Source organism: Polistes canadensis, unplaced genomic scaffold (assembly GCF_001313835.1).
Source record: "Polistes canadensis isolate GaletaPanama2010 unplaced genomic scaffold, ASM131383v1 scaffold_25, whole genome shotgun sequence".
Taxonomy (NCBI): domain Eukaryota; kingdom Metazoa; phylum Arthropoda; class Insecta; order Hymenoptera; family Vespidae; genus Polistes; species Polistes canadensis.
Window position 1 is genome coordinate 82,000 of NW_014569572.1, and position 13,509 is coordinate 95,508.

Sequence of the window (13,509 nt, forward strand, 5' to 3'; positions counted from 1 at the left end):
ACAAATATTAGATAATAAATTACTAATTCATATATTACAAAAAATAATAAGTAAAGCATGGAATCGATTGATAAAAATAATCTTTAAACTTTGATAAAAATATCATACATGAACTAATCATATATGAAAGAGAAAGATTAGCTGTATACATTAACGACGTATGTTACGGTATTAGAGAGATAATAGATGTTACGCGGAAAATGACGATGTATTTGAAATTCATCTAATGATCGTTCGGGTCAAAAAGATTCTTCTTTACAATCGAAAGTATAAATTCTCAAGGAGAGATCGTAAAACAAGGTAAGCGGGCCAAGGAAGCTTTCTCGCGTTTATATTATATGATAACTCGATTAAAATATCTATTTAAAGATTTTGCTTAAAAGCCGGCGAGATTAATTGCGAAATCGTTAACGAATGAGTGTTTTATATTTTATCATTTTCTGGTTTGATAAACTAGTTGAAACAATTTCAATATCCTCAAATATGTTTCTAGGAATAAATTTTTGAAGTTGTTAAATCATATTTAATAATATATATATATAATTTACAATTTATATTAATTTATAATAATATATTTTAGTTTTAACAGTAATATTCATTATTTGTCGAATTTCTAAAAATCAAAAGTAATATAAAATAAAAAGTATATATATATACTTTATACTAATATAATTATACAATAATTACTTTTTTGTATAATTATTATGTTTTTATGATAAATTAGCGGTCTTATAGTAATCGTACAAAGTTCGCGAAACCTTGATGGTTACGACGAAGATGAAGACGACGATACTGGAGAAGGAAAAATAGTGGGGCACTGGTTACGACGTAGCTCTCTCGTTTATACATATACAAATCTCTATGTATATACGCCTAATACGTGGATGTAAAGGATACTACGCATATTTATGTGTACACCGACATGTAATGCAAGCTTGAGATAGGCCCCAGAGTGTCGTCTAAAGCGAATGTCGCACCTGCCTTTAGACTGCTTTCAGTTTCTTCGAGACAACCAAACACGCTGTACGTTCGATCGTTTTCTCTTTCTTAATCTTCCTTTTTTTTTCTCATTCGTATATTTTACTTTCGCGAGACACTCATCATCGATGAAAAAAAGATAAAGTAGAAAATTTCAAAGAAAGAAAGAAAGAAGAAGTAGGAGCAGAGGTAAAACCTAAAGCAAAGGGTACGCTTGTTTAAGTTTTTATCATGGCTTTTTTTTGTGATAAAATCAAAAAAGAAGAAAAAAAAAAAGGAAATAGTTTTTATCGCGTTAGTAACTTTTTAAATACACGAGTGTCACGCGCGCCGAGCCCCTAATCAATGCTGTCGAAATTATTGACCGTAAAATACTCGCAAATCAGTCTTTCGAGTTTTTGATTTTGTATAATTATAATATCTTATCATTCACATACATATATATATATATATATATATGTATTATATATCATATATCATATTACGTAAGTTTATTTTGTGTTAAATTTAGTGTTTAAAAGTTTTTTCCATTTTTTGTATAGCTATTGATTGAAAAGATAAATATATCGTTGAATAAACGGATTATAATACTTCTTGTGAAATCAACTCAGTCTTTTGGTAAGTAAAAGATTATTTTTATTATAATTATTTCAACCTAATGTTATATTTAATTATACGTATATTATCAATTATTTCTGATATACGTAGATGGGTTGAAAAGTTTTGAGCCTAACATAGAAACCATTTTTATTTATATCGTTTTATTATAACACTCGAGCCGTGAAAATAGTGTCGTATAACGTAAGAAAAAATATAAGAAAAGAAATAATGAGTTTCAAGTTACGTTGTGAAATATTTTATTAGAATTCGTATTGTCGAATGCTTGGAACGTTAGAAAAAAAGGTTAAACGCGAAAGTTCTATAAGACGTTCTATACCGAATTATTTATGGATTGAGTAGCTTATTGTTAGTCACATATTGCTTCGATCTATATATCGTTAGATGTTATGCCAAGGTTTATTTACTGGACATACAGGTTGTCCGATTAAATGTATGTTGCAACGATTAAGAAGAAATGTTTTAAACTTTGCAATAAAATTAAGTTTAAAGTATCTCTTGTTTTGTATTTTTACGATAATTTAATTATTATATTTGTAGAAAGGAAAAAAATATATTTAATTATTGCAATACATATTATAAGTATATATGAGAGTACTATACATCATATGCTTACATTGAATGTTTAATGTATTCGTTAAAACTATTACAAAAAATAAAATTGCCAAAATATTAATATTATTTAGGAATAATTTGCCATAAAAAATTAAACTTTCAATAATGTATATTCACTTATGAAAAAAATATTATGATAGTGAATATTTAATCTATTTTGAATAATTCATTTTTTTCTAAATTCAACCAAAAAACAAGATATTGCTTGTTAGTGTTTGAATCATTCAATATATATATATATATATATGTTACATAATGAAACGTTTCAAAGGAATTCCCTTATTTTACAGCATTGTTCCTAATTAGCCGCTCATTTAGATGATAAATGCTCGCCATTTATTCCAGTTATGTAGTTAAAAAGCGTGTATAAACATTACATGCATATTATTTTAATCATTGCATATATAATATATACTAATAGGATATATACACCCTATATATCGATCGAAAAATAAAATGTTATTATATTAGGAATTTTGATTAATGCGTGGATTTTATGTAGGAATAATAATAAATATTAATCACGTTTGTTATATAATTCCGATTAATAAAATATATGTCTCGTTGAATATAACTGTAAGCAAGTTAATTGTATTATCTGGCTATTAAAACAGATTGCAGATTGTGATGCAATATCATGGGAGTAAAGGAAAATTTGTCGACAGATAATAATATTTCATGTTTTTCTAAGAACTTAAAATAACATAAACGGACAATAATTAAAAGAATTTGATATTGCCGATTGAGAAATAATTTTATTTTTTATGAGAAAGACAATGTATTAGAGAATAGTTAGTTGTTGTAAAAATTCATTCTGTTTAACAACCTATTTGAATCCTAAGGAAAAATGACAAATAATGCTCTGGTAATTAATACTTTTTTGTTTTTTTTTTTATTTTATTTAAGTTGAAAAATTACAACGAGTAAAAAAGAAACAATATGCAATATTTCAATATTTTTTTTTAGATATTTCTGTAATTTGTACATACACATTCCACATCAACTATATACAAATTCATTGTTCTGTAATAAAGAATGAAAATGAAAAATATAATAAAAGTTACTTATAATAAGAATCCAGGAAAATTGTGCGTACATTTATCTCTCTCTCTCTCGAGAGAGAGAACAAAAAAAATCATAGCAATCAAAGTGCACGGTGACGCATTACGGAAGCGAAACGTTAATCGAATTTTGTCAATGCATCAATAAAAGACGGAAACAATAATTACAAGGATCCCAATTGTGCGAAATGCTACTGCGTAGTTAAACCGCCAATCGGAGCTCTGCAAATGCAATATCCGGTTTCCTTTATAAAGAAGATTCAAGCACACACAAAGGAGGTTTCAATTAGATCTGTAATTATCCCTACCACCTGACATACACGCACTGTTGATCTTCTTTAATTTTATCGTATCTAGTTCTTTATCTCTCACCTATGTAAATAAATTCACGTAATTAACTTTTGTCACTTTTAAATTAAATATTTATATATGTAGATGTTGATCGTAATTCGATATCGTTTTTCGACATCGACACTGCAGATATTTTGCTTAGTTTCTTTTTAAATTTCATTTTCTGAATTTTCGAGTTTAAACGGATATTGTTATTAATGTTATGTATATTATACATTTGAAATGCAATCAAAATTAAACATGTAGATGACAAAAATAGATCTTGTACTTAACAACGTGACTTTTGCGCGTATGTACGTGTTCGGAAATGTGCACATGTATTCAGTTCAAAGTGTCAAGCAGTTGTGAAATATCTCGTTCGTGGGTATGAAAAGGTTGAAGATAGTTAACAGATTACATGCAGATTCTTTTCGCACCTAATTATCATTTTGTCCTATAAATTATTTTTAAAAATGCATTTTATTGTAAGACGCAGAATATCTTATACATCGTACTGATTTTATTCTGACATATCATTCCGATAAATAATATGATAAACAATCTTGTTTTTCTAGAATTTTTATAATGCAGCAATCATTATATATATATTATCATTTTATTTATTATCTTAAAATTACTTATAATAATAAATAAAATCTTCTATCTTCCTTTCTCTGTTTCTTATTTTTTTTATATAATTCATGCGCTAATAGTTTCATTTTTCCTTCCTTTATTATTCATGTCATTAATTTCCAAGTCGTTAATGAAACATTATTAATTTATTATGACGATTCGAGTAAACAAATTAATAAATGCGCGAGTATGAAAGGAACAACGTAGAATATTTTATGTTTATTATTATTTTGTAAAAATTTAACTTTAAGCGAGGAAAAAAAGAAATGTATTTTTTAAATAACATAACGTTGTAGCATAACGATGTTACGATATTTCTTAATATATTTGGATAAATAATTTATTAGTCAATGTTAAACATACACATATACACACATATATATAAATCTTGGGCATGATAAGATCGAGAAGTGCTCGTGGTTCTTCCATTACCTCTCGCGATTATTCTATTAACCCAATATCCATTTATGCATCACTTCGTGCAATGCTACTTTGTAACGGATACGTCCAATCGTATCTCGGCTATAACACATTGTCTAAATAAGATCTAATTGAACCACAGGCTTGCACTTTGAAGTACTTGACTTTGGCAAAAGGCTAAGAAATTTAAGTAAATCCCGTTGTCTGTTTCCGACTTTGTCAAAAGACGCTTTCCATTAGGGACGCTGCCGGGGTATTGCTAGCATTGCCAGATTTTTCAGTATGTCGGTAACATATACAAGTATTACTTACGTCCTACGATCATCAAATCATTTACAAAGACAGCGGTGCATGCTCTTTTACGAGGTATTATACTTACGAGGTCCGTTACCGATTTACTAGAACATCGGAGGTGGGGATGTATACATAGAAGCTAATATAAGAGGAACACATGACACAGCATCCACAGTCAGTCATTCGGTGTTCGTATTATTCACTCGGCTTTTACGTTCGTTTTCTACTCGGTAGGTTTCCTTTCACTTTCTTCATCTGAATATTCATTAAAAAGCTATATATATATATACCTTTCAGGAACATTTTAAAATTCATTACAAGAAACCGGTTCGGTAATTCATTTTCGTTATTAATATATATCTGTCATATTGAAATAGTGAATCCTGAGATTTATTTCTTGAAAGTAAACTACATTTTTCGAAACTTTAAATTATTATTATTATATTTTTCTTTACAAAAGGAAACTTTCAATCAAATTTAATGTCAAAATGTATTTAACGTTATAATCGTATAAAAAGTAAAAAAATATTTGTACAAGTCGTAATTACTTTTTGATACGATCGTAATATTTATCTAAAAAGAGATAAAATTGTAATTCAATATGAATTATCGAATGTAATCATTTCGATGTTAATTATTTATTTTCGTCGTTTTGTTTTATATATTTTTTGATCACTGTATCCATGAAAAGTGTGTGATTTATAGGAGCATCACTTATAAAACTACGTTCTACTAATTTTCAATTTCGATCGTACATTTTTACCTTTTTTAAATGTGCTATTATTATGAAATATTTTAATAGTGATTCCGTTTTGTTTTTTAAATTGCTTAAATTAACTTCATTTATGGGGAGGAAGTTTATCCTTATGTGTTATTTTTTTAAAAACAAGTTATAGGACAGTTTTGTGCGCAGGGGTTCTAGATGAGCACTATGTTCCTTCGCGATCGATAGAAATATTATGTGTACGTACGGTGACTCATTTAACTGATTAGATATTGTTTGAGAATAATAATACTTTTTTTTTGTATTTTTCGAATGAACGAAGTGATTAGAAATTTTTGATTAATCGATAATGAAAAAGAAGTTTTGACAAAATTTATCATTCGTATGTATACATATATATATATAAAATAAATTCCTAATCGATAATCGTAAAAATTTTGTAACACCGATTTCGAACAATATTTCTATGGATAGTAAATAAAATTGGTTGAAACATTTAGCTAATCAAAATCTATGAATAACTGATTTCCATGTGTTTTTATTTCATTTCCGCATTAGTAAGCGTTGTTAACGTGTTCCCAATCGATACATTTTTCTTAAAGGAAACGAAGAAATTGCGTGGTTCATATATAGAAGGAATAATCATGCTATATCATGCTTGTCGCGAAGGAAAACAAACTACAATGCATGGAAAAGGTGTTAAATCGATTAGTAAAAAGAAAAGAAAAAAATACTTCGAGAGTTATAATAGAAAATATTGATTTTTTAATATAAAAAAATAATAATGCGAGACAAAGACATATTTTATACATTAGCTCGATCAAAATTGTACAAAATCAATGATTTTTTATTTTTTAATTTATCAAAATTAGCTGACTGTGTGTGTGTGCATGGATGAATGGCGTGTATACAATTTTTCTTTTATTTTTATTTATTTCAGATAATTCAAAATGTATCGCTCGTTTATATTATTTATCACAGCTGTTACGGTAGTCACAGCCAAGGTAAGTTTCCTCTTGACATATTCTTATTATTTTTTCTTTTTCTTCTTAAGACGAGACGAAATTTGTAATATCATTTTTATCAACCAAATAAAATTAGGAATTAGTCGCGGTCGTTCGTTTGACGCCTCACGATCCAGCTGTAAAAAATGTTATGGGTGACATTACGATTACTCAATCTGTACCAAATGGACCGGTTAAATTGAGCGGTAAAGTAAATGGTTTAACTGCAGGACTTCATGGATTTCATGTCCATGAGAAAGGAGATCTAAAGGACGGTTGTAAGTCAACGGGTGCCCATTTTAATCCTGAAAATGTGAGTAATTTTAAGGAAAATGGAAAGTATTTAAAATAAATACGTTTATTAATGTTGCGAGCATTTATACAATTTCGTTAATTTCAATCATTTATCAATTCAACATTATTTTAATTACATTTAGAAGAAAATAATTGTCATTTTATGATTTATTTTATAATATAAATATAATTTTGAATATAAAATAAATCGTAAAATGAAGTTTTTTTTTTTAAATTTTCTTTAATTACAAAGTGCATATACATAAGTTTTAATTATATATTTAATATACATAAATGTGTATATACACGTATAGAATGTTCACGGTGCTCCAGAGGATACAATCAGACACGTTGGTGATTTGGGTAATATCGAAGCCAATGCCGAAGGAGAAGCGATTATTGATATCACCGATAAAGTTATCTCTCTTAGTGGTCCTAACAATATTTTGGGTCGGGCTATCGTAATACATTCTCAGGAAGATGATTTGGGTAAAGGCAACAGTGCTCTATCGAATTCGACAGGAAACGCAGGAGATCGTTGGGCTTGTGGAATCGTCGCTGTCCAGTAGGTTACATATATTTATATATGTTTATATGTACAAGTTTTTTTGCTTTATTATTACAGCTTGCAACAATGTGCTTTTACGAACACATCTAAATAAACATATACATACATACCTTTTCAAAGTATATCCCATTAACCTGTTATCAATCTGAACAAACATTTGCAAAATCTAATAAATATATTTGATCGATAGGATTCCTTGAAAGTACTTTGTTATATAAATTCCAGCTAAAACTGTGACAAATCATCGATCGGAATATGGCATAAGGACAACTTCCGGTACGAGAATAAAACATCGACGCACTTTTTTAGAATTAGCTTCGGGATTACTAATGCGTCTTAATTAGGATATTCTGACTTTTTATTTTTCTCGATTCGTTTATTTCTAATATATGCGTACATACGTCGATATATTTTATTTGTCTTTATATACTCAAGATAAATTCTCAATAAATAAGTAATTCTTTTTTCATATTACTCTTTTAAATGTAGACTGCTAATAGATCAAAGGTAATAGGAACGATGAATAATCTGAAATGTATGATATCACGTTGTGTATTCAGTTGGCCTTTTAGTCTGTCTCTTATCTTTATTTTAAAATAGTTTAGTATGTTTACCTTTTATATGTAAATTGGTAATACTTATAAAAATATTTCTTGTTTTTTATTGTTTCATATTTTCCCTTCATCCTATTCCCATTTTGCTTTAAGTGTCAATAATCATTTTTCTTATGTATACACGTGAATTATTAAACTAGCGCTATCAAAGAACATTCAATCTTGTGTCTATAATTCCAATTTATGTATGTACATATGTGTGTATCAATTTCTCAATGATTTTTTTTTTCTATATTTCCTCTAGTTTTCCTTTGTATATATATATCAGTGTTCAATTGCATAGTTCAGTTAAATCGTGAAAATCTTAGATTTTATCTGAAACAATTAGATGTTTTTGGGAAAAGCCTATAAAGAGAATTTTATTATGTATAGTAGTTATTTTACTATATATAGTAGTTATAGTGTATAATAGCTGAACAATGATTTAATTTTGTGCTCTAATATGCTTGCTTGAATCTTAGATGTAAAGGGTGCTTCAGTATAAGACTGTGTAACAAAATATTTCATACAAACTTGCGATAATTTCAATGTTTCTTTAAAGTTCGTTAGTTAAATAGATTAATTATTACTTTTTATTAAAATCTATTTCAAAGCACGAGTAAATGTTGCCAATTATTAACAGAAATTTTTATTTCAGATATAATAATAATAAAAATGTTTCTTCGAAAATGATTACTTTGTAAAAGAGTCGACGCGTAAGCTTACGTTAATGGAAAACATAATTATCGATCCCTTTTGCGTTTTTGCTTTCAGGTCACCGTTAGATAGTTGGTCCGGTTCAAGTTCTTGTACATCGAGCATGTTAATCATTATAACGTCTTTTATGATCGTTATTTTCCATCAATTGAAATATTAAGGATCTTCAAAATCAACTATGTTCTATCATCTACATATTACATACATAATCTAACGTATTTCACGAGTTACACCTCAGGAAGTTTGCATCGATTACGAACGGAGCAGTATTTGAAAATAAAATCGAAGAACAACGAAGATATTTATACGATAATATTAAATTTATGTTCGTCAATTTTATCTAATATTATCAATTATCATAGATTTATAACGAAATCTAATATAAATTTTAGATCATTGAATGATCTTTCGGTCTTGTAATTGACATCGTTTCTTACATATATACAGTGAGTCTTAGGAGTATTTGTACTCCCACTGTCAATTTAAAACAATCACTGTACATGTTTTCTTTTAATTTATCATATTGAAAGATTTGTAATATTTAATCTTATTATCATACGAATTACCTCAGCGTACAAAGATATAATGAATGTTGTTACTTATTTGTATTTATCTACTTATTATCATACTTAAGTATTATTTACGTAATATGTAAATGTAAGTGCATTGCACTTATTTTTATTTCGTTCGTGAAACACGTGTAATTGCTTTAAATTCAATTCTAGTATATGAGTTTAATTTATGTCAGTTGTTCCTAATGTTAGGATTGTGAAATATTACAAAACTCACTTACAATTTGCAACAACTGTTTGCTGAAGTCTACAAATAAAACGTGTTTCATTTCTTTTTAGTTGATTCTTTAATAAACAAAAATTCTTTAACTTTTTTTCCAATATGTTGTATTTATATTCTTGATTTTGCGAACGAAATTAAATATAGTCAAAAGAGAAAATACGATTAACTTTTTTCTCGTGTATATACATACTACTATGTATATATTCGAATAACTGTAAATGTACCGTTTAAGTAAATATAATAGATATTGGCCTAACATATAATTCTATATCATATTATTAGTTTAATACTTCCCTTTGTGTCATAATAAATATATTCTCTTTCTTTAACACGTTTAATATTTTTATTTTAATTATAAGTTTTACATATCGTATCACGCTTATACATATTTACAGAAACATCTATGTGAATCGATTGGTTATAGTTATAACATTTATATCGTAGTTCCATTGACCTAAATGCACATTCATTTTATCCTTCGAAGAAAATGACACGAAACGTTTCTTTAATGTATTCCATATTTTTATCAGAATTCCCTTTACAATTCTTATTAGCAAATGTTTTATAAAAATATCTGATTATTTTGAATATTACAAAATTTTTATAAAAATAAGATTGAAAAAAAATCTAACTCCGTTTTTTCTAGAATTTCCAAGTTCCAAAGGTATAACATTTCTTTCTCTTTAGATTTATAAGCGTTTCTCTATGCATACTATTCGTTAAGATGAAAGATTACTAGGAAAGAAAGAGAAAGAGTGATTTAAAAGGTTTTAAAGTTCGTCGGACTAGAAAAGTAACGATCGAACGAAACGATGTGTTTCGAGGAAGCGTCACGCGATCGACGTAGCTAACGAGGACAAAAAAACAGGACAAGAGTAATTGTCCTAAGAAATTATAATAATAATAATAATTATAATGATAATATAATAATACAAAAAATTATAAAAGAATTACAAAATTCAAAGTAACCAGATTGCAGACGAAATTACATTTTTTGACAAAGAAACAAACATTTTTCAAATTATTCTCTCGTGTTAGATCGTACATTTCTACTTTCAAGGTAAACAAAAAGGGGCTCGTTATCAGAAACTTATCAAGATAATTGCGTGGACGACAGTAAGATAATACGATAATTACATGTAGTAGGTTGGGAGTGTATGGGTCGTCGAACTTTATATATTAAATCGGACAAGTTATGGATAGATCTCACTCGTTAATAACGAATGAACTTTGACAGAGCAATTAAATTATGTGTGGAAATTAATTAAAAGATATAAGGAAATTATCTAAAAGAATTTATCTGTCATAGTTAAAAAAAATTGTGTTTCATTCTATGATCATTTATTCGAGCAACAAAATTAAAAAACTCTATATGAATTTTTTCATAATTATTTTTTTCTTATAAATGGAAACTAAATCGGAATGAATAATATGTGTGAGAACATTTTAGAAAATATTGAAATCGAGTATCGGTGACCTTGTAAAGTTGACATTTGCGAGCAACGAACTCATTCTTCTTCAATTTTTAGCAAATATTATCGTCGTAATATTGTTGTCGTTGTCGTTGTCGTATCTATGGTAACGAGGAAGAAACATAGAGTTCGTCGAGGTATGAACAACCAATAAGAAGTTGGTCCCATTTCGTTGCGTTCTCCAGTAGGTCCTCGAGCACCATGGAATAGGACCAATGGGGATGGTCGTTAGTGGCGCGCTACTTTCTTTCGAAGTTTCTCGAGGATTTCGATCGAACTCGTTGACGGCTTTTACCCCTCAGAATGTAAATTGCTTTACTGTGCACCGGTTGGTTTGCACTGGACGCGCGATTATGAAGCGTCGTTCGTAAAACTCGTTAGATACATTCAAATACTTCCGGGTAGATTTCTTTTTTACATTTATAGTAATATAAGTTTATTATTATAATTAAGAAAAATATAATAATAATCATGGAGTCCTGCGGAATGAGCTTGATTAAATATATCCTCTTCGTCTTCAATTTAATTTTCGCTGTAAGTTCGTTAAACGCTAAATACCACGATTTATTCAATTTGATTTTTTTCCTCTTTCTCGACTAATATCTTCTTTAGATCTCCGGTATTGGAATAATTGTTGCTGGTGCTCTCGTTCTTGGAGATGTCGGTGAATTTAGTCATTTCGTCGAAGGAAGGATAATGGCACCTCCCATTGTCCTCATAGTCGCTGGTGTCATAGTTTTTATTATCGCTTTCCTTGGGTGCTATGGTGCGATCAAAGAACATTATAACATGCTGATAGCAGTAAGAATTATTCTTTTTTATACTTTTTCTAATATTTTCGTGTAATTTATGATCTTTCGTTTGGTACGTAATAATATAAAAATGATGTTATACGTTTTTTTCCTTTTTTTTTGTTTTTTTTTGTTGAATGAATTCCTTTTATTATTCGTCGATAATGATTAACTTTTGATTTTATCTTCATTTTCCAGTTCGCAGCTGCGCTCTTGATCATTTTCGTGATCGAACTTGCAGTTGGTATCGCAGCGGCAGTCTTTAAAAATGATTTCAGTATGGCGATGAAGGATACGTTAAAGGAATCGATGAGGAATTATACCGACGAAGACAAGTTTGCTTGGGATAATGTGCAAAACAAGGTCAGTAGATTCGAATCTGGAACACGACGAACAAATGATTGCTTTGTCGATGGAGAAATGTTAAAGCGCTATTAAATCGATATTGTTTTTAAATTCCGAATGGAAATAATGAAAATATATTGCTTACATAATTCAGTTTCTATGTTCTAACAAATCTCGAAATATATTATAATATGAATTTTACATTTTTCACGATATACGGAACGATAGTATTTAAATATTTAAAAATAAAATCAACTTGGTGATACTATTGGTGTATAATATGTATAATATTAATTTCCTTGTATATATGTAAAACTGTGTAAGATTTTAAGTAACACTTATGGTATATTGATTTTTGCAAGCGTATCAGTAGATATTTTATTAAACGTTGTTATGGTTGTGATCAGCAAGTATTATTTTTTATATTTAGAAATTTTATATCTGATTAATTTCGTGTGTCTTTTTAAAATTATCTATACAATATAAAAATGATTTGATTATAGTTGATGTGCTGCGGGGTAGACGGGCCTAACGATTGGAGTTCGACCAATGCTTACATTGGGACTTTGCCACCTTCCTGTTGCATGAAAATGCAAAATCCTTGCGCTATTGGTAGTCCAGATGTTAACAAGGAAGGTTGCTTCGATAAATTAAAAATGCGTGTTCAAAACGGAGCTACTATATTGATCGGTGTAGGAATCGGTATTGCCTTTGTAGAGGTTAGTACGATCAATAATATTAATTATTATTAATTTTGTACGCGCGTGTATGTGAATGAACAATTACTTAATATAATTATGAATAAAAATAAAGGAATATGTTTTCTTTGTTTCAGGTCGCTGGTATAATACTTGCTTGTTGTCTAGCTATGGCCATAAAAAGAGAGACCGATAAATGAAACGCGGTCGTTTAACTTTTCTTACGAATATTTTAGTTAGATTATTTATATATGATTTACATTTGATTACATGAGCTGGTCTTCGTAATTAACGTAGTAATCGAAACTGTTAGAGCATTGCTTCCTCATATGAAATAATTTATAATAAAAAATATATATTTAATCGATTGATCATTATTTTTTACGAATTTAACAGTAAAGATGATAAGAAAGATTTATTACATTATCATGTAGCTTTGTAACGTGTGTGAAAGTACATATACATGCACTTATTATAATAAATAAATCTTAATCTCCTTTTTAATAAATGCACTTATATAATATGTACGTAAAAACAGGACATATGTATTTATAAATAT

General features: G+C 28.3%; 2 protein-coding genes across 4 annotated transcripts; both read left to right on the forward strand.

Annotated features, from left to right (window-relative positions):
- The first annotated feature begins 1,017 nt into the window (after positions 1 to 1,017).
- Positions 1,018 to 9,136, forward strand: LOC106783774 (superoxide dismutase [Cu-Zn], chloroplastic-like). 3 transcript variants are annotated; one of them, XM_014742614.1, is made up of 6 exons: positions 1,018 to 1,186; positions 1,521 to 1,596; positions 6,614 to 6,677; positions 6,775 to 6,990; positions 7,286 to 7,536; positions 8,907 to 9,136. In XM_014742614.1, the coding sequence occupies exons 3-6, from the start codon at positions 6,624 to 6,626 to the stop codon at positions 9,007 to 9,009; spliced, it is 624 nt and encodes a 207-aa protein (XP_014598100.1). In that variant the 5' UTR covers positions 1,018 to 1,186; positions 1,521 to 1,596; positions 6,614 to 6,623; the 3' UTR covers positions 9,010 to 9,136. The 3 variants fall into 3 exon arrangements, with proteins under 3 accessions (XP_014598100.1, XP_014598099.1, XP_014598101.1); XM_014742613.1 differs by lacking the exons at positions 1,018 to 1,186; positions 1,521 to 1,596 and adding an exon at positions 5,074 to 5,179; XM_014742615.1 differs by lacking the exons at positions 1,018 to 1,186; positions 1,521 to 1,596; positions 8,907 to 9,136 and adding exons at positions 5,075 to 5,179; positions 7,765 to 8,198.
- A 2,109-nt stretch (positions 9,137 to 11,245) lies between these two features.
- Positions 11,246 to 13,338, forward strand: LOC106783772 (CD63 antigen-like). Its single transcript, XM_014742611.1, has 5 exons — positions 11,246 to 11,650; positions 11,729 to 11,917; positions 12,106 to 12,270; positions 12,756 to 12,971; positions 13,088 to 13,338. The coding sequence occupies exons 1-5, from the start codon at positions 11,588 to 11,590 to the stop codon at positions 13,148 to 13,150; spliced, it is 696 nt and encodes a 231-aa protein (XP_014598097.1). The 5' UTR covers positions 11,246 to 11,587; the 3' UTR covers positions 13,151 to 13,338.
- The last annotated feature ends 171 nt before the right edge of the window (positions 13,339 to 13,509 follow it).

Coding starts and splice junctions, on each gene's coding strand:
- LOC106783774 (XM_014742614.1), top strand. CDS start 6,624: ATGTATCGCTCGTTTATATTATTTATCACAGCTGTTACGGTAGTCACA. Junction 6,678..6,774: donor TTACGGTAGTCACAGCCAAG/GTAAGTTTCCTC, acceptor AAATAAAATTAG/GAATTAGTCGCGGTCGTTCG. Junction 6,991..7,285: donor CCCATTTTAATCCTGAAAAT/GTGAGTAATTTT, acceptor ATACACGTATAG/AATGTTCACGGTGCTCCAGA.
- LOC106783772 (XM_014742611.1), top strand. CDS start 11,588: ATGGAGTCCTGCGGAATGAGCTTGATTAAATATATCCTCTTCGTCTTC. Junction 11,651..11,728: donor TCTTCAATTTAATTTTCGCT/GTAAGTTCGTTA, acceptor TATCTTCTTTAG/ATCTCCGGTATTGGAATAAT. Junction 11,918..12,105: donor ATTATAACATGCTGATAGCA/GTAAGAATTATT, acceptor TTCATTTTCCAG/TTCGCAGCTGCGCTCTTGAT.